General features: G+C 50.5%; 7 protein-coding genes across 7 annotated transcripts; 2 read left to right on the top strand and 5 right to left on the bottom strand.

The window, feature by feature from the left end:
* Positions 1–36: 36 nt before the first annotated feature.
* AA0111_g10409 (Oxalate decarboxylase) lies at positions 37–1,658 on the bottom strand (the record flags this gene model as incomplete). Its single annotated transcript, XM_028644155.1, has 3 exons — positions 37–934; positions 988–1,239; positions 1,288–1,658. 3 exons carry the CDS (start codon positions 1,656–1,658, stop codon positions 37–39), a joined length of 1,521 nt encoding a protein of 506 aa, XP_028501951.1.
* A 2,144-nt stretch (positions 1,659–3,802) lies between these two features.
* AA0111_g10408 (hypothetical protein) lies at positions 3,803–6,199 on the bottom strand (the record flags this gene model as incomplete). The annotated part of the gene is made up of 2 exons (XM_028644154.1): positions 3,803–6,095; positions 6,144–6,199. The coding sequence occupies 2 exons, from the start codon at positions 6,197–6,199 to the stop codon at positions 3,803–3,805; spliced, it is 2,349 nt and encodes a 782-aa protein (XP_028501950.1).
* Positions 6,200–7,137: 938 nt separating this feature from the next.
* Positions 7,138–8,650, bottom strand: AA0111_g10407 (hypothetical protein; the record flags this gene model as incomplete). Its single annotated transcript, XM_028644153.1, has 5 exons — positions 7,138–7,648; positions 7,855–8,225; positions 8,277–8,344; positions 8,401–8,437; positions 8,489–8,650. 5 exons carry the CDS (start codon positions 8,648–8,650, stop codon positions 7,138–7,140), a joined length of 1,149 nt encoding a protein of 382 aa, XP_028501982.1.
* Positions 8,651–11,972: 3,322 nt separating this feature from the next.
* On the bottom strand, positions 11,973–12,748 carry AA0111_g10406 (hypothetical protein; the record flags this gene model as incomplete). The annotated part of the gene is made up of 2 exons (XM_028644152.1): positions 11,973–12,556; positions 12,604–12,748. 2 exons carry the CDS (start codon positions 12,746–12,748, stop codon positions 11,973–11,975), a joined length of 729 nt encoding a protein of 242 aa, XP_028501978.1.
* A 3,801-nt stretch (positions 12,749–16,549) lies between these two features.
* Positions 16,550–17,239, bottom strand: AA0111_g10405 (hypothetical protein; the record flags this gene model as incomplete). Its single annotated transcript, XM_028644151.1, has 1 exon — positions 16,550–17,239. One exon carries the CDS (start codon positions 17,237–17,239, stop codon positions 16,550–16,552), a length of 690 nt encoding a protein of 229 aa, XP_028502001.1.
* Positions 17,240–18,218: 979 nt separating this feature from the next.
* AA0111_g10404 (hypothetical protein) lies at positions 18,219–19,187 on the top strand (the record flags this gene model as incomplete). Its single annotated transcript, XM_028644150.1, has 1 exon — positions 18,219–19,187. The coding sequence occupies one exon, from the start codon at positions 18,219–18,221 to the stop codon at positions 19,185–19,187; it is 969 nt and encodes a 322-aa protein (XP_028501973.1).
* Positions 19,188–21,477: 2,290 nt separating this feature from the next.
* Positions 21,478–22,781, top strand: AA0111_g10403 (hypothetical protein; the record flags this gene model as incomplete). The annotated part of the gene is made up of 2 exons (XM_028644149.1): positions 21,478–21,907; positions 21,997–22,781. 2 exons carry the CDS (start codon positions 21,478–21,480, stop codon positions 22,779–22,781), a joined length of 1,215 nt encoding a protein of 404 aa, XP_028501974.1.
* Between the last annotated feature and the right edge of the window lie 106 nt (positions 22,782–22,887).

The following is a 22,887-nucleotide window of genomic DNA, read 5'->3' as shown; positions in this document are numbered from 1 at the left end:
CAGCTTAGGAATGATGTAGCTAGACGTGGTATCACCTTAAGCACCACCATGCAGGCCAGGCGTAAAATCAGTCGTAGTCAAATCCGGATTTCCCTGGACCACAAAATCCTTACTCCTCCTCTCGCCCAGCGTGTCCAAAAACGCATCGTCAACATTCAAATGATCCTTGACAATCTGCCTCGGCGTGATACCCAGCCACTGGTTCACGCTGATATCACTGTATTGCGTCGATTGCAGCACCTCGAGGTACACCAACGTCTCGTTACCTGTGTTCTCGAGATAATGCGCATTAGGCACGGGCACGTATCCGACATCTCCCGCCGAGAAATCAAACGTGCGCGACGCAGCAGGCGCTTCGTACACGGTCAGGCGTGCGGTTCCGGACAGAAAGTACGACCACTCGTCCGACGTGGTGTGCCAGTGCAGTTCGCGCATCGCGCCGGGTTCGACGGTGATGAGCGCAGCGGAAAAAGTGCTCGCGATGGGGAAGGTCGCCGGGTCGAGGATCTTGATACTACCACCGGGTACTTTTACGGGTTCCTGCTGGCTCCAATGGTAAGTATACGCGCCCTCCTTTGGAATCACGCCAGCGGGCCCCGTGACATTCTGCTCTGAAATGTTCTTGGGCGCGGGGGTACCAGGGAAGATCCAGAGCTGCTCTTGAGGAATGTTTTCAAATGTCTTGACTGATGTGCGGAAATTTTTTGCTATCACGCTTTCTGGGTTGCGCAGCATGAGTTCAGAGAGGAGGAACGTGTTTTCCTCGCTGAAGGAGCCGTCGTTGAAGATGAGCAGGAATTCACAGCCGTTTTCAAAGGCTTGGATCGAGTGCGGGATGCCGGGAGGGAAGAACCAGACGTCGCCTTCTTGGACGTCGTCGACAAAGGTTTGGCCGGCTTCGTTCATCGAGGCTATGCGTACGCTGCCGTTGAGCCTGAGCATGTTGTTAGCTTGGGTAGGCGTGCAAGGTAAAGGGGTGGTATGTACATCAACGCCCATTCACCTTGCTTGTGCCAGTGCAGCTCACGGTACGCGTGCGGACTCAGTCGCATGTTTGTCCCGGCCATTGCGACCGAGGACGGTAGTTGGTCGGTGTTCTGCGATCGTGCCCATCCTGCTCCGGCGAGGCCGTGGCGGTTGTGGCTGAGACCGAATGGCCATTTGGCGTTGCTTACCTCGCCCATGTCGGAAGATGGCGGAGCGTATACATCGCTGTTCAAGCGATCATAGGCCGGTGTGCTGCAATGGAATCAGATGACTCTATTCATGACGATTCGGCGAACTTACCGAGGACCAGGCTCCGTAGGTCCTGTAGTACCTCCGCGGATCGGCTGCGGGTTCTTCACATTAGAGAGATCAATATACAATCCCAATTTTGCGTCCTCTGATTGTCCAGGTGCTAGTTCGAAGTCTTCGGGTGGAATAACGGTGGACTTCATGTCGACTGGATTCGAAGGATTGTACCCTAGATAGTCCTCTGAACCACGCAGAGAACCTGATGCTCCAGAAGGTAGTGGCATATTGAGGACCTGCGAAGGATCAACAGGACCTGGTACCGTAGGGCCAGAGGCTCCTGACGCCTGGGGTGCAGGTGCAGGCAGGCCATTGGCGGAGCCTGCCAAAGAACAGAGGAGTGCGGCGGCTGAAGAGTATCGCATGTTGATTAGCAGTGGTCAATTCACTGTGCGACTGCTGAGTGATTGGAGAGCACGCCAACGTCTTTATACACAGCCGGACAAAACAACAGCGACACTACTCCATGGTTTTCCCGACCTACTCCACCGAGCATACGTAATTCGAAGCGACATCATGACTATCGAGAACAGTAAAGTGAGAGGTACACAATCCTGGCATGCCTGCGGCGTTGAACGCTAACATGCATGGGATACTCGATCAAACTTGCCAGATTCAGCTATATCAATTTATCCTTTAGTCAGGGGTGTGGCGCTCCCGGATATGTTCACCAACTGCCGGTGGGGCTAGTGGCTGGAAGTCGATCGAGGATTGGCCGCGGAGCATGAGGCTGGCCACGATTGTGTAGACTAGGGTTTGATTTGTTCGGATGTTGGAGGGAGTTCATCTTGTTGATCGTGACGATGGTGACAGAACGATGCTCTCAGTCTTGCATCGTTGGTAACTCGGAAATGCGTCCAGTAGCACTGGCATTGTGACTCTGAACCTCAAAGCATAGATGTTCTTCGTGATTCGGAAGACATGAGTACAGTGACAGTGTGTATCCGCCTTTGAGCTCCCGGTGTGAACGCGTCAGCTTGCTCATACTTGGTAGTCTGATCCGCTATTCCCGAGGGCCGGCCATGCCGCCCGCGCGATGTGGATCTGGTGCCGGACCGATCCAGGCATGCAGTACACCATGGGCAGCATCAAAGTATAGAATTGAAGCCTCAAGACCAGCGGACTGTCCAGATGCTCGCGAAGTAGGTGCAATTGCAATACGCTGCTCTTTTTTTACTGGTGTAGCAATGGCGTCGCGCATGTGTTGTCAAAGCGTGTGTTGGAAACAGCGGGCGTGAAAGTATGTCAGGAAACATCAAAGCTTTCACCCATGTTGAGAGTGGAGAAGCATTGGTGTGTCAAGCTTTGCGGAGAATGCTTAACCTGTGGCTAAGGCGGCATTTAGCGCGATCCAGACACGTCATCGTGTGGCTCATTGTGGCTAGTGACACGGTCAACCTGCCTGATAAACACCAACACCAACCCTCCCATCTCCACGCCGGCGCCTATGTGATTGAACTGACACGACAGGAAATGTAACGAACAGGGTCGTATATCACTCAGCAATTTGGGTACTTGCGTCATATCGCCTGGCATGGCCGATGATCCACGGCATTCAACCAACACGTTTCGTTCGCGCCGAACGGCAACCCGAGCACTGTATGATCGTAGCGACAGCTCTCTTCAGCCTAGCTATACATCAATGCGTATCTCCGATACTGGAAGTTCATGCCGTTACTATCTATCTCAGGTTGGAATAGCTGCCTGCGGACTTTGGGAGATGTAACCTAGGAGTCTCACTGACTGTGGGCCATGGTTGGATCACACCTGATCGGCTAGCAGGCGATGTTTATCCCCATTTCGAGGACGGCGCATAAAGTCAGCCCCGCCGACGGGTGGATGTGGTGATTCCATCAATCGGTACTCGGCATATCTTTTGGGCCGAACCAAAGACCCAAAGTCTCGAACGGCTTGCTCTTCCCGTAGGGCGCTCCGGCAAACAGGCCTCTCAAAGGGTCGCTCATCGACGCTCGATCATATTTTAGATGAACCACTCGCGCGCAGTTGGAGAAGGGCCTTGAACATGATTTCATTGAAGCTCGAAGGAGCGATGAGTTGCGCAAAGTGTCCTTGCACTGCTAACAAATACTAGGTTGTAAGGTCCGCGAGTCTGGAGACTCCAAAGAGCCTCAAGCGCCAGATATGACATGAAAGAGTACAGCAAATTCTTCTACTCCCTATTAGCGCCAACATCCAACTATGGTAGCTTATAGCTCGTAACCAGCACCTAATTCCAAGTCCTGATCCTCGGTTGACTTAGCAACGATATCTCAACGGCATGTTAAGTTCCTTTTGCTGCCTTAACTTTATTGGAACGCCAAGGACTATCCCCACGAAAGATCGCCAAAGTAAATCCTCGCGGGAATCGGTCACCATGCCGAACTATTCAAAGATCTAAACAACAATGCCAAGTGGTTATCGAAGAGTACTACAAGATTCATACGCCTAGAAGTGAGAGAGCTTGGCTGGTGGCGAACAGATTGCTGGAATCAAGTCCGGAGTGAGTTCATTACTCACGCCTCCGTCCAGCCGATGGTGTAACAGCAGGAGAAGGAGATGTAAAAGAGATTTGAGGAATTTTGGCCCCCATGAAGATATCGAGCAGATTTTTCCGGTGCTTAGTCTGCGCATCCCGTGCTAGGTCGAAGTTTTGGTGGTCTTGTGTAGCCTCCATAGCTGCACAGTGCGCCGCGTCGAGCACCATTATATTGGGGTGTTTTGCGTTCATAGCAAGGCAGTACTCGATGCACTCCTGGCACTTATGAGCGAAATGATGTCGTGAAAAGCACTCGGAACAGGAAATACTGTGAAGGAACCCGTGCCGACAGCGGGGAGGGCGCTGCTCGAATGGAGGCTGTACGGCATGTTTCTTGACATGCCAGCCGTCGGGGTAGATTGACGAATGCCTCCTGCCAGGGGCGGGAAGCATGCCACCCGGGTTGCTGAGCCGATCGTTGATGTTTTCGACAGAAGTGTCAACGAGAATGAAGATGCTATCCGTAACGGTCCTGTGCTGCTTGCAGATTTGCGTGATCTGCTGGCTCCGGGGATATGCCGTTCGCTGCTCAACATCGCAAACGTAGCGATCGTCGGACTCGTGTTTAGACATTTGACGAAGGGGAAATTCCTTGAAAGACCGCTGCTTCTTCGGATTGTAGTGGCTTTCATCTTGTCGACGGTACCATCGTATAGCTTCCATGGCGGCCTCGCCACACTTGCACCGTCCGTAGACGTGTGGATCGACCAACAAATTCTCTTCGACGTTGCTGATCCATTGCAGGATGATCTCGCTGCCATAACCTACCTTTCGAAATTGTTCGTTTGTTCGCAGGGTATTCTGTACTCTGCCAACCACCTCTTCTGTTCTACAATCGAAGTTGTAATCAGCAATGCCTTCATTGATGGCAAACTCCTCTTCGACATCGAGATATGGCCTAGCCGAGTCGTTTGGTGAGTACTGGAAACGCCAGTGGGGCGGACACTCAGGCGTGTATCGCTTCTGGGACTGTCTAGTGATGAGCTTGATATATTCAAGGTTGTAACTGGAAGGTCCGTTGTTGGCCAGCCTAAGCCATTCTATTTCCAGATCACGAACGAGTACGTTGAAGCCGCTTTGATCTCGGGTCCTGTACCAGTATTCGGGCTGCATGGAGGCGATCTTGTCGATTGTCCGTCTCGGGAGATACTTCTGGAGCCGATCGCGCATGTAGTCAATGTCAAACCTATCTGCCGTCACAGGACGATCCGGCCAAGACATCAACTCAGTACTTTGCTCAGAACCAGGCAAATAAACAGGCCCGACTTGACAAGCGTCGTTCGATGCGCAGAAATCCTCACCGATCCTGAAGGTGGGGAAGTCATGCTCGAGGAGAACGGCTGCTAGCCGAAGTCCGGGAGTATCAGTGGTGAGGTCAGGAAGCTCATTCATAGATCTAAGAAATGCTTCTTGTTCATCCGAAACCGTGGGTGAGGCGAGAAGATCATTGGTGTCATTACTATGGACGACCAATTGCGACGCCTGGACGACGCCTTCGGAGGGTGTGATTTGACTCGGTGAATTTGCGATACCATCCACAGACGTGACGTTTCGCTCGGGAACGAAGTTGAGGGTCGACTCCTCCAGCCAAGCTTGCATCTGAGGGGTATATAGCTCGACGATATCCGATGTCGTTTCCGGAAAGTCGATGGTCTCGACCACTGTGATAAGCTTGGTGTCATGATCAACAACGGATTGAGTGTCTTCTGGAGGAGTGATGACGATGACTGGAGAACCAGTTTCTTGAAGGTGTTCAGGTGTGGTTGCGTATGGTGACTCAAGCGGTTTTAATACCAGCATCTCATCGGGCCTTAGCTGCTCATAACCGCCAAACACTAGCCAAATTAATAGGCTTGCTGTAGCATAGCTTGAGAGGTCTTCGGAGATAAACTGCGCGAGCCACAGAGTTACAAAATTAACGATGAGCATGACGACGCTCACCTTGACAGGCGAGAGCTCAACAGCCGCGTTAGTTCCGGAGGACGATGAGACAGGTATTGACTGGATATCACGGCCGGTAAAGTAATGAAGCCACTGCGGAACCTTGGTAATGCCGTAGGAGATGGTGAGCTGGAATCCGAAAAGCGTTGGGCTCACAGTGTAAGTCTTGGCAGTATCGAACGTTGGCATCTCCGACAAGTCGCAGGCTGAAGACGAGCGGCGCAGTGTCATAGACGTTGTGCTTGGCGCTGCGGACGAATATGTGATTCCGCCCCATGCAGACGTACCGGAAGAGATGGAGTTCACTGCGTCCTGCATGCGTGGACTGGGAGGTGTTAGGAGATTTGTCTAGGTAAGAAGGGAAGTCACTGACCTTGGTGGAGCAATTGATGAATGCTCATTGCATGTGACCGCAGCGATCGGTGCCATAACGATTGCTGCGGTTGTGTTTGTACCAGTAGAAGCGGGAGCAACTATACAGGTAGCGGATGTGCTGATGTTCGAGAGCGGTCGTGGTTGGATTCAACTATTGGGTATGCCAGTTCACAGCTACCGAAAGTTGAGGCCAAGTTGAGTGGGTGGTGTTGGGTCAGCAGATAGAGAGCTTGAACAAGCCTCTATACAATGACAGGAGGCAATCATTTGCGCTAGCAGTGTTGCGTCGTACTAGTCAGACGCGCAAGTGAATGCACGTGAATCGTCGCAACAGAAGTGTGCTCTAATTCACAGATCTTCCGATCAGCCGACTTAGCAGGTGGTTTGAAGAAGATAGTGTACTTGTTGTAGCTCGCTGAGCGTTCTTCACCACGGTGAATTCATTGTTGCTCATTAGCTCAGCCATAGTGAGGTGGTGCTCGAGCGTGGCGACGAGTTGCTTGTTAATGCCGAATGTATATATGAACTCGCAGCAGAGTGATTGGCGAAGTGTTAGCTTCGTTAAAAGTGTCTTGAGCGACGGTCAGGTAGCCCTCGAGGGCCGCAACCCACGCCACAGAATCACCGGCGGGGATTCTCCTTGGCAAGGCACCGTGGGGACATTTGAGCCATATCCTTTGATCGAGTCAAATCTGCATGTATGAGGTTCTAGTAATCATATTCAAGTCATTCGATTGATATGCAGGGAAAAGGCTTTGGACGATGCTGTTACAAATAGCGTCTAACGTTTGATGTAGCTTGGAAGCGTGATGCACCATCAAGTTGTTTGAGGCAAATGAACAATAAGCAATTACGCAATGAAAGGCTAGTTGAAATGAATGTGGGTACTGACAAGAGTCGAAGCACTCTCTATTAATAAGATATAGGTCATGGGGTATCGTTACGAAACTGTGATCAAAGGGTGTGGAGTGAACATAAGAAAGATCTAAAATCTACCGTGAGGACACCCGCACGTGTTGATTGACCAGCGACTCAGTGCTGTTCTCCCGTTGGGTTTCCTTGCCCGAAATATTGTCTGACCAGTTGTTGTGCGACGCAGGCGTTCTCCAGCCACTTATTCTCCTTCCATCGGCACCGTCAACCTCTACGTGGATGTCGGTCACGACCTGGATGTCTCGCCCTTCCTCGCTCGAACCGTTCGAGCGCTTTGTTACGTCTAGAACGTAGTCGTCCTTGGTGCGTAGCGCTTTGCTGCCACCCCTGCTGCCGTATGTTCGATTCTGAGGTCGAGAGTGCGAATATATGCTGCGGTGTCTTGACGGGAAGGCTCTTGGAAGCCATTTGGTGATTAATGGCCTAAGCAACGGCAAGCAGGCGCAAATGATGCCAACGTTGGATTCCACTGAACTCCAAGTCGCTGCGGGGGGATTGTCGTAGCTTGGATCGGCGGAGTTTGAGATCGCTACAAGGGACTGTAGACGCAGAATAGATACCAGGCAAACACTGCAAGGTTGCGCGTTAGTGTGACTTCTTTGTAACAGCTGAAAGCAGGGGTAGATCTGCTGCCCAACCGACCGCGAGAAGAGCCGGGAATGCAACAAGGTACAACGCGATAACCAAGCCACTTGTGGTTACACGATGAAACACATGTGCAACCACTTGCACAAAGGCCCGATGGAAACAAGGTGATACGAGTGAGGGGTACTTACAATCCACCGATCGCAAAGATCGAGATGAGTCCAATCTTTTGCCTTTTGCCCAAGTTGAGCTTCCGGATGACTGGTATAGGGAGGAGAATGATTGCGAAATCCGTGATGATATTGATGGCGGCGTTGGTGAACCAGACGGCGAATTGATTAAGGCAGGTAGCCTTCTCATGTGTCCAGAAAGCTCGCACGGGTACACACATGAAGATACTGGAGAAGACCGTCCAGATAGTATAGCTGATGACAACAGCCATTGTAATCCAGTTTGCGACCTGGAAAGACTTGGTCGGGAAGATACGTCGGTACTGGAGAAGCATCGATCCCTTGGTCAAGCCGAGTGACAGATAATACACGATAAGACTGGCCCAGAAAGCCTATAGCTTGGTGTTAGTGGAGATTTAGCATGAGTGATGAGTGTTGCGTACTCTTAGGAACGTGGTCATATCACCATCGTTGATAGTGTCGGTGTGTCTGCCCATACCATTTTTGGCCTCTACAGAATGTTAGCCTCCATAAAGAGCTGTGGTTGGATGTAAGGGGAATACTGACGGACACCGATGCAGATGGTCAAGCCTATGGAGCAAAGCTAGCAGAAGATTAGCAAGAGTCTACACAACGTGGCGTGGAAGTTACTTACCATCGCAAGTGCTATGCCGGCATCCTCGATCCCCACGCAGCGAATTAGAAAGAACCGTGTGTATAGTCGAAGGCAGACGACTATGAAGGCTAAACCAGTAAACACCGTAGAGATCTCAACGGCTTGCCTGCCCCTCGGGTTATCAGATAATGATCCAGCCATGATGTGATAGTGTAGGCCTGAAGATGACCAGATCAGGTGAATCAGGCGTCTTTTGCGGGAAACATGGAGTATTTCACAATCTGCTCAGGGTCTCTGAACGAAATTGGGGGTATGCGCATCGATGGTGGCTGTACCTTTAACCGCGCTTATGCACGTCCCCACTTTCCGTACACCCACTGAACAAGTGACATTCGCCAATAGCTCCGCGGGTGCCAGGGTCTGCAGCCCTGTCAGAAAACCTTCGGCATGGCCCTGAGTCGAAAACGCGAGAGCCACCAAGTGTGTGAGATCGGTCTCAACACGTTCCTTGCGATGTTCCGGTCTTTCCGGGATGTGCAAGGGACCCAGTCCATGAGGTGTAGTAATCAGTCCGTCCGTGAGGCATATTGGAGAAGTTGTTCAACTTCAACTGTCATTTCCGTGCGATAATTATGTACGGGATGCCCTTGAACCGTTCGTGGTTCGTACGTTTTGCAATGGCGTATATGGTGCCACCAACCATGTTTGCCGGGTGCAATGTTTCATCTCGATGCAGGTGGCTCCTTCGGCTGCCATCATCCCTGATGGAATGATCGTAGAATTGCATGAGGGCCAAGGCATCGTGGATGTGATTCCTTCTCGGGACTTCCACCGAACGGCGAAGGATGCTGTGGATTCGGGGGGATCAGTCGAATACCGGAGGGGTGCACATATGCAGGAACGTGGCGTGGACGGGGCGATGTCGTACAGGAGATGGGAAACTCTCATTCGCGGAAACTTGTAAGCGAAGCGTAAAAATCTGTGCACACAAAACCATGATCATCCTTCGTGCCTGCTAGATGGAGCTAAGTATGCACGGATCGAATGTAGAGATGAGCCCCATGTCTGTACGCATATACTACGCACTCTCATCTCTTACGTCGCTGTAGTATGGAGCTTTGATTTTGGCGGTACATTGTTGCGAACCGTCTAAAGAGGAGCCTCCAAGAGTCCAACCGCACCAGAACTTGGTTGGCTCAGGCCCGGGCCGGCATCCTAGTGCTGGCCCATTGAAGGTGACAGGACGCTACCTCCTCCGTCGCAGTCGTCTAGCCGATCTCACAACGTCGCAACCTGATCTGCAGACTGCTGACGGGCTCGCAGCCTCATTGCAAACAAATACAGAGAAGCAAAACTCCCTGAAAATCTGCAGATCGGTCATCGACAATACGCGCGCAGCTGCTCGATAACACTTCGAGTCGCCGAGGTAGGTCGAGAGGTGGGAACGCTGGGAAATAGGTAAGATCAACCTTCGCTAGAAGTTGGTGAGCAGAATAACTGTGGCCCTAAGACGTCTGCGGGTAGCCTTTAGACCGGATCTTGAGATATGGGTGAGCCGCGATGACCCGAGGCCGGCCTTTTCTCGCTGAAACTTGCTGTGGAGATTACCAACGGCCTGTAGCCGAGAGTTCGCACGGGAAGAGCTGTATATTCGTCGCTTGCTCCCTCACATAGATGAAGCACGGAATAGACTGCACAACAGTGTCGTTAACATGCTGTTGTTTTTACTAAAATTTTCATTTGTTTTTTTCCACCCCGCGGAGCAGGGTTTATTCGGTCCTCCTTTCCCGCACTGAAGGATCTGAGCCTAAGGATGATACCGATGAGGAGGGACTTAGCCTCTGCGACATAAGGATCGTCGACAGCGTAGTGCTGCAAAAGGGTATGGTGTTGTGGAAACAGAGCGGATCTCTTCTCCACATCTTACGATTCGTAGGCGACCCCATGAGCTGGGCACCACGCGACGCCAAGGGGTTAGTACGTTTCGGTACTGCCTAGATGTTCGACAACCCTCAACTTGTCAGACATATTGTCAATCATACCAGATTCGACTCATAGACAGCCCTACATGCCGTTAAGTCGACATCATGCTGATCTCCTATCAAAAGTGGGTGAGGCGCACGCGCGAGAAGCTATGGGTTGCGCATCACATATGCCGAGTAAGGGAAAGAGGGGTGTGCGCTTAAAGCACCAGGCTGTCTTCTCGCCCACCGAACCCTCCCCTTTCCAGGCCAAACATGATCGATCGCGGTGAAAACCGTTACATATGCCCATTGCGTTGATATCAAGGTAGCTGGAAAATGCCGTTTGACTGCTCATCCCCTGCACTCCAGGTTGGCGCTCTGCTGCGCGCCTCCTACGACGCAGCTTTTCCTTTCACGTGCGGCAACCCACCTTTTCATTCTTTTTCGCTGCCGAGGAGCAGGAAAAGCAACGCAACGCCTCACCCGTGGAGCCTCAATTGGCTCGCATTACTGTATGACGCTGAATCTAAGTTTGTTCGACGATGCTTTTGGGCTACAATCGAACGGCATCCTAGGACCCGAGAGGCACCCGATACCACTGTACACGTACTGTCGTACGCATTGCGAATCGGCGCTTTTACTTACCAATGGTTGCGCCCAACGCGCCGGGTCCAATTTCGGTCGACGTCGCAGGACCCAAAACCAAGGCTGAAGTTGGGGACGGTTCGAACAGGACACAATCGTGGAGTCAACTCGAGATCGCAGGGGTAGAGTGTTCGGTAGATCAGTCGTCGATCGGGCGAAGTGCCTGACCTTTACCGTTGGTGTTCTATGGTACCCTTGGTAACTACTCTAAAAGCTTACTATGTTCGGGCCGCTCATCACAGTACTCCCACCGGCTATTGAAGTAAGCACTACTAGACGACAACGATTCTAACGATTGCGAGAGAAGTAATCTCGATGTCCTAGCAAATTCTCAAGAAGCTCATGTTGTCCCCTGAGTGCAGTACGTCGCATCGCTCCACAGAAACGACTTCGCGCTGGGTCAAGGTAAACTCTCAATGTAAGAATGTTGCGGAAGATTGAGTCGCACCAGCAGAATACACTGTTGCTAGCCAAGGAAGTTGCCTGCAGTTAAGGATTGCATGATATAGATACTATGATGGCACGATGCGGAGACCGCTGCATTGAGGAGGCCTAATAGCGACGCACGATTGGACATGATTGTAAAACAAGAGTATGTTATCTATATTTTGCCGTCCAAGTAGAAACCATGTAATACTATGTTTCGCTAATCGCATGCATACATTGCAGTGCATATGTTCGCCTTTTGAGACCCCATCACCCGGTGGCAGCATCGCTACGCGACACCAACTCTTCGCTTTCGCTTACAGTGCTCGTAGCCCAGCCTCTTCCCCCGCAACTAGTAATCATCATCAGCTCAGAATGGTGCAACAAGCGAAACTAGCCATTACACGTCCAGCATCATCGACGAAACCAACAACGCAACCGATTCTAAACTCCTACGAACGAGTAAGATCAAGAAACCGACGGGATGTCTACTGCGATCGTGCTTCCATACCTCCATCTTTTGGCACTGCTTCCACAAGTACCACGGCTCGGCTGATAAACCCGTCTCGGGGTGAAGCCTTTTCCTGAACGGGGTTTTCGGCGAAGAAGTCTATGGATTCCAAAAGAGCAAGCTTGTACTCTTCAGGTTCGTGAGTTGATACAGGTCCTTGCGACCACTTCGTATCGTCGATACGACCCACGAGAGCGGGGCTGACACAAAGACGAACACGATACTGCGTGTCTGTTACCAATGCGCTGCCCTCTTCGTCGGGTATCTCGGTCATCCAGCTGCTATCGAACATGGTTCCCGGCCTGACGAACTCGATTCGATGATGATATCGCGAAACCAGAAGCTCCAACTTCAATCGCATGACTTCATGCAACCAGCCTTTGAGCTTGAAGCCATCATGATTGAGCGACTGGTTCAAAGGAAGGTAGTTAGCAAACTCGTCATAAAGGTCTGCAGACTGCTTCGCAGCTAGATTGGGGATTTCAGATTCTCTGAAGTGACCGTTTTGGCTCATCCCGATAGTGGCTAGGGTGTCTAATGTTCTCACCATCTGAAGGCCGCCTTTGGGATAGTCAGCTTCGTCATCTCTTCATGGGTGATGTACTTACACATTTTTGCAACCCAAGAGTATTCGTTGTTCATATCATCCCACTCTGGATCGTCGACATGGAACGGTGAATCGAAAACCCATCGTAGCACATGTGCCACGAAGCAAGCCAGCGCCAGGCTCCGTTCCGTAGGGGGATTTGACATCTTCGAGAAACAGCCATCTACGTCGGCTTGCTGAGACTACTGCGACATCACCGTTACCGTAGCAAAGGCCGATGCGAAATACTTCTCGTCACGGATATTTGTCGCAGGCGCCTTATATGATCCAAATCTCAGCGTTCCGATCGGTTTCTCCATGATCTCGTTCCGTTTTGCACCTTCTCCATTCACAAAAGTCCGGGTTGAACAGTAGCTTAGCCGTTGCTACAATCTACACGTTCCACATCGATATGACTAGGCAGTAAGTCCTACAGCACCTAGCGTACCTAGGTATATGCGAATTGGACTGCATACTGGCGCTACAATACCTAGACTATCGCATCACTTGGAGTCCTAGATTTCTGCTTTCGAAAATGAGATGCCTTAGGTCAACAAAGAAACTTAATTGTTGTGTTGCAGCTCAGGCTTATTCTGGTGAAGACTTGTGCTCTGTTACTTGGAAGGATCAGATTTGGTGGTTGCCTGCTTAGGTAGTACGAAGGCAGACTGTTGAGCAGGGCTGATCGGTGCGTGGCGCGCTCAGCCTCACTTCAGGCCCCCACCGTAGCGTCTTTTATCACTACTTTGCGCTTTACTTTCCACAGTTCGAATCAATATTGCTGTACCATCATTTCACGAATCAGGTACCTCGCTGCTCAAAAACGCGCTCGCTTGCGGCGCTTCATTCAGCAGCCTTCATGCGTCTTTTACAGCGTGTGCAACGAGCCAACGGCGAAACAGACTCCAGCCTCGTTGAGTTTATCGACAACATTCCACCGTACGCCATCCTCTCACATACGTGGGGTACGGACCATGAGGAGGTCACATTTAAGGACATATACAAAGGGCAAGGGAAGGGAAGGACAAAGCCTGGCTACGAGAAACTCATGTTCTGTGCGCAGCAGACTACCAGAGACCGGATTGGATACTTTTGAGTACCTATGATCCGCCCTCTTTTCTTTTCTACCTCTTTTACTAATTGTTCTTACCAGATCGATACATGCTGTATAGACAAGAGTAGCAGTGCAGAGCTTACCGAGGCAATCAACTCAATGTATAAATGGTACAAGAACTCGACGGTATGCTACGTTTACCTATCAGATGTTCCTCGACGGACCTGGAACATCGCAGGAGATGGAGTTCTCATTGCGTCGCTTCTGGGAAGCAGATGGTTCACGCGTGGTTGGACGTTCCAGGAACTACTGGCGCCTAGAGAAGTGATATTCTTCGCTGCAAATGGTGAAACATTGGGACGTCTGGAAGATTTCGCCGACTCAATCGCGGTACATTGTAAGATACCACTCGAACTCTTCAAAACCCATCCGCGATGGTTTCGAAGATATAGCGTCGAAGAGAGGTTGAAGTGGACGGCCCATCGACAAACGAAGCGCGAAGAGGACGCTGCGTATTGTCTTTTGGGCTGCTTCGACGTGTAAATGCCATTGATTTACGGTGAGGGGAGAACGAAAGCTCTCGTTCGATTGCGAGCGGAACACGACCGTTATAGGAATCAGAGATATAGAAGATTTATTCTTGACGAAATCCCAGAGGAATTAAGAGACGTGACTAGAAGAGCAGTATGTCTATGAGTGAGACATGAACTGTAGCTCGAGGCTAATAAACCAACAGGGTTTGAAGATGAAGCCAATTTTCACCAAGCTTTGTCTAGCATGTCTAACAAGGTCTTTCAAATTTGTCGTTGGCCTCATGAAGAGATTTGAGTGGTGTCTTTGGTGTGTCTTTACGTTCCTATTAACACTCGGTATTCTCTGTCTTATCCGGGCTTTGACAAATGTCCAACTAGAAACATCACTTACAGTCTATTGTGCGATGTTGGCAACGCTTTTCAGTTTTGTCTTGGATATGGTCGTGTTGTGGCCTACTTTCGACTCGACTTTTCATAGTACCATGCTTTGGATTGTGATCTACACTGTCTTGTTGATCGGGAGAATGAACCAGGATCAAAGAAAGTTTGTAGAATCTCAATGCGCATGCTCCAATGCAACGAATATTACGTAGATGATGGATACATTCTGCTGTCACAGACTACATACTCTATTGAAAGGCTACAATACAGTATTGCTTCAGGGCTAGCAACGCAACCCTATCGACGAGCTCGAGCAAGTCCCCCCAACGTAGGTGCATATCTCATATTTTTTGGTCCATGAGATGCGATTTCATGTGTTGAGATCACAGTCCTCGATTCAGTTCCGTCACTCCAACGGACCCGACCTTATCATTATGGCCACAGATAGTTCCGCCACTGCGAACGTGGACAAGCTGATAGCATAGAACGCTACAAGGACGATCTTCTTAAGGAGGAAGGGGGCATAACGCCACAACATGTGGTACTTTTAGAGGTATCAGTGTCACTTAAGCGAGGTTTCCGGCACGACTTTGAAGTCAGTACAAAGTGGGCACCCGAGAGCCTTCCCGAGGAAGCTTTACATTGGGCTTGGGTTATAGACATCAATGTTTTGCTTCGTTCTTTCTCTTGTATGTCTCATATCTTCAAAGGCCGCCAGAAAACCTATCAAAGAAACTTTCTATCTACGTTCCAGCCTTCTGTTCTCGTTTGTTCACGCTGAAAACGGACACCGTGGAGATCGATCTTGCTGCAACTATTTGGCGTCTGTTGTGCTGTGTTAGCAGTGCGAGTGTGAGTAAATACCGATCGAACCAGAGTCATACCTCTGTTCCAAACCAGAAATGGAAGTTCCTTTGTCTTCTTGACGGGTCGAATCAAGACTGTTCAATAGCATTGTGCGTGGTCTAAATGCGAAAACGCATGTTAAAGATCATGAGAAGAAGGCCTTTGACGATGCATCTCAGACTGAGAAATGCTCTACGTTGTCATCTATGAGCATTGCGCAGATATTTGAGGCCACAGAATCGTGATAAGATGACATAACTCAGGTAGTAACACCACGATCGATACAATGATATAATTGAGAGTTCATGCTGGTTTCACTGGTTAGGGTCGCTACAACTAGCTTTGGCATTCATCGCAAGTCCGCGCTCACTGGAAAGCAGTGAGATTTACGGCCTGCTATTACCATTGATCGAGGTCTTCACTGACCACTCTAGCTCGCTATCTCTCTCCCTATTCCTTATCTGCTGATTATACCTCTATGGAAAAGTTGCGGACCTTGTTTAGGATCCATAAGCAGGGGTCCGGCGCTTCAACCCAACCATGTACCACCACCTCTCCCAGCTTTCCTACCAACGCGGTCTAGATGGTTACTTCCCCTGCTACACAACCCTCGACCACCTTCCCCACCAAGCCTACGCCCTTTACCTGCTCCGCCGTTGCGCCTACATCATCGCGCCCATTATGCGCCGCCATAGTTGGTCCGTCCCCATGCTGCATGAGCTCTCTCCTTATTCCTCTTGCCACGGCAAATGTCAGACTGTAGAGCGAATTACTAGACACGGATCCAGTAAAGTCAGGCAGACTATTCCCCTGAACATGGAATTGCGGCTACGTGAAGATGATGATCCCAGTTGTTTCATTGCCATCCATCATCTGACGAGGACGATGTTGCACGAGCTATCGCATCTGGTGTATAGACGCCATTTCGTGGGCTTTTACAGGTTCAATGCGCAATTGCTGAGCGAACTTGTTAGGGACGTCGAGAAGGGGGAATTAAAGAAGCGTGTAAGCTGGAAGAATGTTCCCAACAGAATTGCGGGAACGGAGGAGATTGTTTGCACAATGACCGGAGATCTGAAGAAGAGTCTTGTGAACATGATTGCTGGTGGGAAGAAAGACCGACGCAGGTACTGGGAGTGATAATCGTGTATAGTCTAGACGACTTCGAAACACGGGGCCTTCTCTTGGTCAACGGACGCTCGGTGAAGCGAATCAACCATCGAGACAAGACTTCTGGGTGGCTCTTGGGCATCAGATCGCTTAACCGTGAATGCCATCGACTGAACGACTGTATACCTGATATCCGCGCGCACAGTCTTCGGTACCCAACCTAATTTCTGCCATCCCAAGATTCCCCATATCGACCCTTCCAGCCACTTATCAACCACAGCATCATTGGCTATTCCTACTCGGTATGTATGACCGTCTTCGAATCCAGCAAACCTGATCGATCTCAACCACGAAGTGTCGTTTGTGGAGCTCGTCTTTTCTCGTCCGTCAGCGTCCCGAGGTATAATGCGTGTCTCGATAACATGTGTTTGCCCTGGGTATAGTGTAACGTAATTGCATCTAGTAGCCCATGATATCCCGCCTTCGCTTTGGAAGTAGCATAGATTGATCGTGTTGCGTGGCACATGCTGCCCGGTCTTGGTATCGGTGAATGTAAGACCCTGAGCATGAAGGATTTTGCCGTCGAAGAGACTGGTCTCTCTCTTGTACAATGTGATCGGTCTATCGTGACGAAGTGCAAGATTGAGCCGAATGCTCAACTCGGTCGATCCGTCGATATCGAAAACGGCAGGCGAAGCAGTGATTGCGACGTCGATGGCGGGAAGACTAGCCATACTGTCTTGGAAAAGTCGTGTGATATGAGAATAAGAAGGTTTCTCATGCACTAGGGTGTACTCATCAGATTATAGAAGTAGAGGATGTGGTACTGGAAGCTGTTGCCTTGACGCGTCGCGTCGCGTCTCACATGCGCCCGCCTCCCCATTGCAGGATGTGGGTCAGTATCATCACAAGTTGCTCTACAAGCGCTTCTAAGGATGCTTAAGTGATATTGGCGGTCACATTGATTGTGGTAGCTGACGATGAACGCGGTGTTGTTGGGAAGGGTTCACGAGATTATTCGTCGAATGATGTCATGATACCCCGGCTCGTCCGCGTTGGGTGCTAGCGTGTTTACCAGCTATCAATGGGGGATCGCCAAGGTAAATCCCCACAGGCTTGCTGCGCACGAACTATGTCGAATCCACTACATGTTAGCCTAATGCAAATGCGAACATACGAGACTCAATTTCGTGACAACCACATGGTAAAATATTGAAAGCTTCAGGTACCAACGATACGAGAACGCACCAGTCGCACAACGACAACACAAACCATGGAGTCTGCAGTGATCACACCAAACAGGATTGTCGGCTTTGGAGAGTGAGTGAAGGGGAAAGGACATGGAATGGAAGTATGGCCGAACTTAAGCATGCGATCTCGTCCAATCCTATTGTGTCTGTTGATGAACCTAATCACAATGGGACGCTCTTGCGTCTTCACTTCGTCGCACAATACCAACCCCAAGCGTCACCACTGGAAAAGGACGTAAACGGTCAGATATCACGTCTTCACCTTGATATAATAGCTGCTTATTGAGAATGAGTAGCAGATGTCGATAGCAGGACTCAAACATAACCAGCTCATCTGCCTGCAGACTCTACCGTTAGAGATTCAGCTTTCTACATCTTCTTTTTACAACTTTATAATTTCACTATCGTACACTTTGACGCACACGTCATTCCTACTGTTGAATTTGACGAAACCCACGAAACCATGTCTTCACCATCCCTACTTGAGGTTGAGCTGGTCTCTCCTGACGCCGCGATGTACGAGGCTGCCACTATCCTGGCTGGACTTCGGCACGCGCGTACTTCTACGTCAGCTTCAAGGCCAGGTCTCAAGCTCAAGCTGAGATGCATCCAATCTGCCCTCCACCCCTCACCCCTTCCTATTGCTGGCGCTGGCCATAAGCGCAAATTCACCCACCATGAAGACGACGTCCAGCTTCCTCCAATTGCCCCTTCGCTCCCCATCTCTATACCCACCATGAAGCGGTTGAAGCGCATCCTCGACCCCCAAAAGACCGAGCACGCCGTTCTCATCGCCGCCGCCACAAAAGACGGCGCCGAGTACTACGACTCTGACGCATCCGACGTCGCTGGCGACGTCAAGGACACCACGAAGCCGGAACTCTTCCGCAACGTTACCTGGGGCGCCTACGCCACCTCCTATGACAATGACGCCGACTTCCAGGCCCAGCCTGAATCCACCCAGTTCGTCCCCGGCCGCTTCGAACTCCTCGCCGATGGCACCGTACGCGACCAAAAGCATAAGCTCGTCATCAAGCTGCTTGACAAGAATCGCAAGAAGCGCATCTTCGCCAACCCGCCGCCGCGCGACTGGGCCTCGCAAGAGGCGATCACGGCATTAAACAAGCGCACTGTTCAGCAGATTCGGCGCAATACCAGCGTGAGGTTCCGCGAGGTTGTGCAGGCTTATGTGCAGGAGGAGCGAACGTGGATTCTCGCCAACCTTACCAATGGAAAGCCTACCAAAGGGTGGAAAACTTTTGTCGAGGAGTTTAACAAGACGTTTGCGGGCAGGATTCCTGTGGGTGCGGCTGGTGCTCGGCCCGTTAGGAGTCATTCTAGTCTCACCAAGGAAGTGGAGAGATTTGGAGCTGAGTTCTACACGAAGGGTCTGATACCCGTGCCAGCCAAAAAGGAGGCCAAGAAGGGATGAGTGGTTCGGTCGTAGTTGGATTACGGGTGCTTGTGGAGGGCTGGGCGCCAGTCGTCCAGTATCGTTGTCCAAGTGATCACTAGCGAGTCACAAGTTTGGGCTGGTCCCTTGTAACCCCCAAGGATGTATACATTTGCCCTCTCAATACTTCACAACGTCTTGTCATGGATTGATGTCGACTTCCAACAGTGCTTTGCATACGTCCAGGCTACCCGATCAGATATGCACCCCTCAATGTGGGGTATCTGGATTATCTCTTTACTGCTATGCCTCTAATCTACAAGTCCGCGACCCATGTCGAGTGCCTCCAGCCCCCGTCATATAATCGCAAACCTTCCTTCAAACAGCCATGCTAGCCATCTCCGCAGCCAGATCACCAACAGACCTGGTCATCTGCCGTTGGCTCTCCATCACCATCTCCAAACATCGCATGACCTTACACGTCGCGGAATTCGCATCTGCTGGCCTCGCACCTTCTGTAAGTGCAAATCGATTCATCAAGTTCAACACCTGAGCTATGTAGCTGTCCGACTCTCTAGCATATATTTCTGATACGAGATGATAGCTGTTGTAGTTGACGGCGCTTACTACCTACGACCCGTGGCGACTAAGCCTGACTAAGAACTAAAATCACTCAAACGATAGAGTATATACTATAGATTTGATGTGTTCATTCGCGCAACGTATTTATCAGCAAGGGGTCATAAGAGGGTGTGCTTCAGATGTTTGCCCCAAACAAAGACAAAACCTAAAACAAGGGGGAAGAGCGTGTAGTAGCGACCAAGCTCACAAATTTATACGAACCTATCTTGAACCTTGTCGCACGTGTAAGTACATTGTAGAGATGGTACAGACCTCATAGGCCTTGACATCAGCTGGGATAGACTGCGGGCAAGACCACTCACCCAAGAAGTTTTCTGCTTAGGTACTGGCAATATGAAAAGTACGGGCTCAGCCTGAATGGGTAGCTCAGGAGGTAATTGCAAAGAAATTGCAGCTAAGAGGGCAGCGAGATCATTCACCCCGATCTGACCGACAGGCGGCGCATCTTTTCTCGGGCTTCCAAAGCGGAGATGCACAGCTAGTGAGTGTTCTCGGGCCTTTTGCTGTTGTTGTACTAATTTTCCCTGTTCTTGTAACAAATTCCTTCGTTTCGCCTCTTCGGCCGCTTCAGCAGCTCCTTGTGCATCGTCTAAATTTCTGTAGATGAAATCTACAACCACGCATCGCGCAACGAAGACATCCGCCCTTGTCATGAGCTTGAACCTCTGCGCGGTGTGCTCATAGAATCTTTGTACCGAAGGTCTTGAGAAATCTGTACCCTCCAGCATTGATGGAAAATTGGCTTCGTCCTCGTCATACATTTCGGAAAGGAGTGCTTCGTGCCACATCTGAATTGTCGGACGAGCGCGCAGTAAAGATATGAGGTTGGCTTTAGCGATATGTGCTGACTCGGATTTACATATTATGTGCGAGATATAGGTCAAGTAGTAGAACCACTCTACTGCTGAGGTGTATGACTGGATCGTGGAGAAAATCGACGGGATCGTTTGCCAGCTTGGGCGGAGGACCATAGGCTGTTGTGAAGGCATAGATACGTTGATGTGGGCCGATGATTCGAGGATACAGAGTCGCTCCGTTTTGTCGAACTATTGCGGATAGTCGGAAGAAGATTAAGGGAGTAGCAGTGTTGTTTTCTCCAGCCTACGGAGGAGGTATGATAAACTCCATGTCGAGGAACAATGTATAGATGATGGCTGAGCGAAACTATCCGTTGAACATCAGCCGGAAATATGTAGAGCGTCGTTTTGATCAGCAATGTGAATCTACATGTCGCATTAGTCAATGACAATGTTTTGATAGATAGGTCATGGCTCGTGATATCTTCTCAATGCTTGATTGGAACGCAATAGTTCGCTGGGGAAATCGCTTCGTACGGCTTCTCTTGTCAGGCAGTTCTTGTATCACCCACAGCATGAGCTGGCGCGGCTCACACTCACGGCGGTAGTGCAAATGCGGGCATATGGAATGCAAGGACTACAGCCTCCTGAAGGTTGAAGTAGGCCTTGTAGTTACTCGTGATGTGTTTCGCAATCCAGATGGGTGTGCACGGGGCTCAATGAATGACCAAAATATCCTATGCACGTGATGGCGCGACAACAATCCCGCCAGCGCCCCACCATATATCATGAAACCTTGCCCTGTGATAGATGAAAACCAAGTGTCATATTCGTTCCACTTCGACCCTCCAGCCATCAGTCCTCTTACTCAGCTCATCAATATCGAAATCATGTCGACAGCAGAGGTTCCCGTGAACGGCCGCTTCCCACAAGAAAACATCCAGGGACATGGTCCTATTCAGATCCATAGTATGACCGCTACCGTCGCCATGGCCGCCTCCGACACACCATTTAAAAACGTCATCCTCCAGGTCCTCAAAGTCGAAATGTCATGCACAGGCAACCTCGACACTCACACCATCCTCGTCGAAGACGCTAGCCTTCTCCGCATGTTTCTAGTGAAGAACAACGCTGTATTCATCGATTTGGATGCTCTCAACGTACCTGTACTAGTCTTCGCGTTAGAAGCTGCGGGTCCCATGCCTGATAACGAAGGAGAGGAAGATACGGACGAGGACTTCGAGATGCTACAGAATGCTTGGAAAACTTGTCGTCTCGTGTGGAAGCGGGGAAAGGATGTTGCTGGTCAAGCTAGCAGTGGTTAGTGTTTGCGTTTGCTTTAAATCAAGCTTCCGTGTACCGCATCTGACATCGCCCGACTTGCCTATCGTATACTAATGTTCATATAGCTAATCGCACCGAAATCCCAGTAGTACGATCAGGAAGTGGTCTGAATGGAAAGCGACGACGAGTATACACACAGCAAACAGCAGATCCTTCACGTACCCCGAAGACCCTAAAATCTTCTGTGCAAATTGGCGGAGGCGCCATCCCGCAGCCAGAGGACGACAAGCGCTTGAGTAACGCTGCAGTGGCTCCGATACTAGGAGGAAATTCCTCGACCGAACACCACAGCGAGCAAGACTTCAAGGATTATGATGAGGCCGAGTACGATGACGAAAATGACGAAGATTTTGACCAGTCTACCAAGGTAAAGATGAAGCGTCCAGGTACCCACAAGGCCCCTACATCATCCAAGAAGGCAATGAGGAAGAGGCCTACGAAGCCCATATCGTCTGCTGCGCCGCGCAATGTGAAGCCTCGTAATCCAACAGTGATGATCTGGCCGACCACCATAATCACAACTGGTACCGCGGGAGGCCGTCTACGTCCTCTTATGGCCGAGATGGGCAAGATATTGACGACAGACGCTCAGCGCGAAGAGTACATGGATCTCGTCTGGACGCGTCGCCGAGCCGCTGAAGGTGACGACATTGCCAACCAAGCCGTTGTCCATGACCTCGAAACATTTGTGCGTGCTCATGGTATTGTGAACCAGCACAACTTGTGGGCACGTTGGATGGAGTCTGGCATCAAAACCGCCATGCCCATGTACAAGCCGATCGGTACTGGTGAGATGGATGCGACCGAGAGGAAGCAGATGTTCGAGAGAAAGAAGGCGCGTCGGGCTTAGGCGTCGCTCGCGACTTTGCAACGGAGACGATTTGGGGGGCGGACTATGAAAGCATCTGGTTCGACTATGGTCCACTAGCTGGAGGGCAGGTTGTAGCTCGTTGAGC

Source organism: Alternaria arborescens (assembly GCF_004154835.1).
Source record: "Alternaria arborescens strain FERA 675 chromosome Unknown contig_35, whole genome shotgun sequence".
NCBI lineage: Eukaryota > Fungi > Ascomycota > Dothideomycetes > Pleosporales > Pleosporaceae > Alternaria > Alternaria arborescens.
This window is presented reverse-complemented; position numbering and strand designations above follow the sequence as displayed.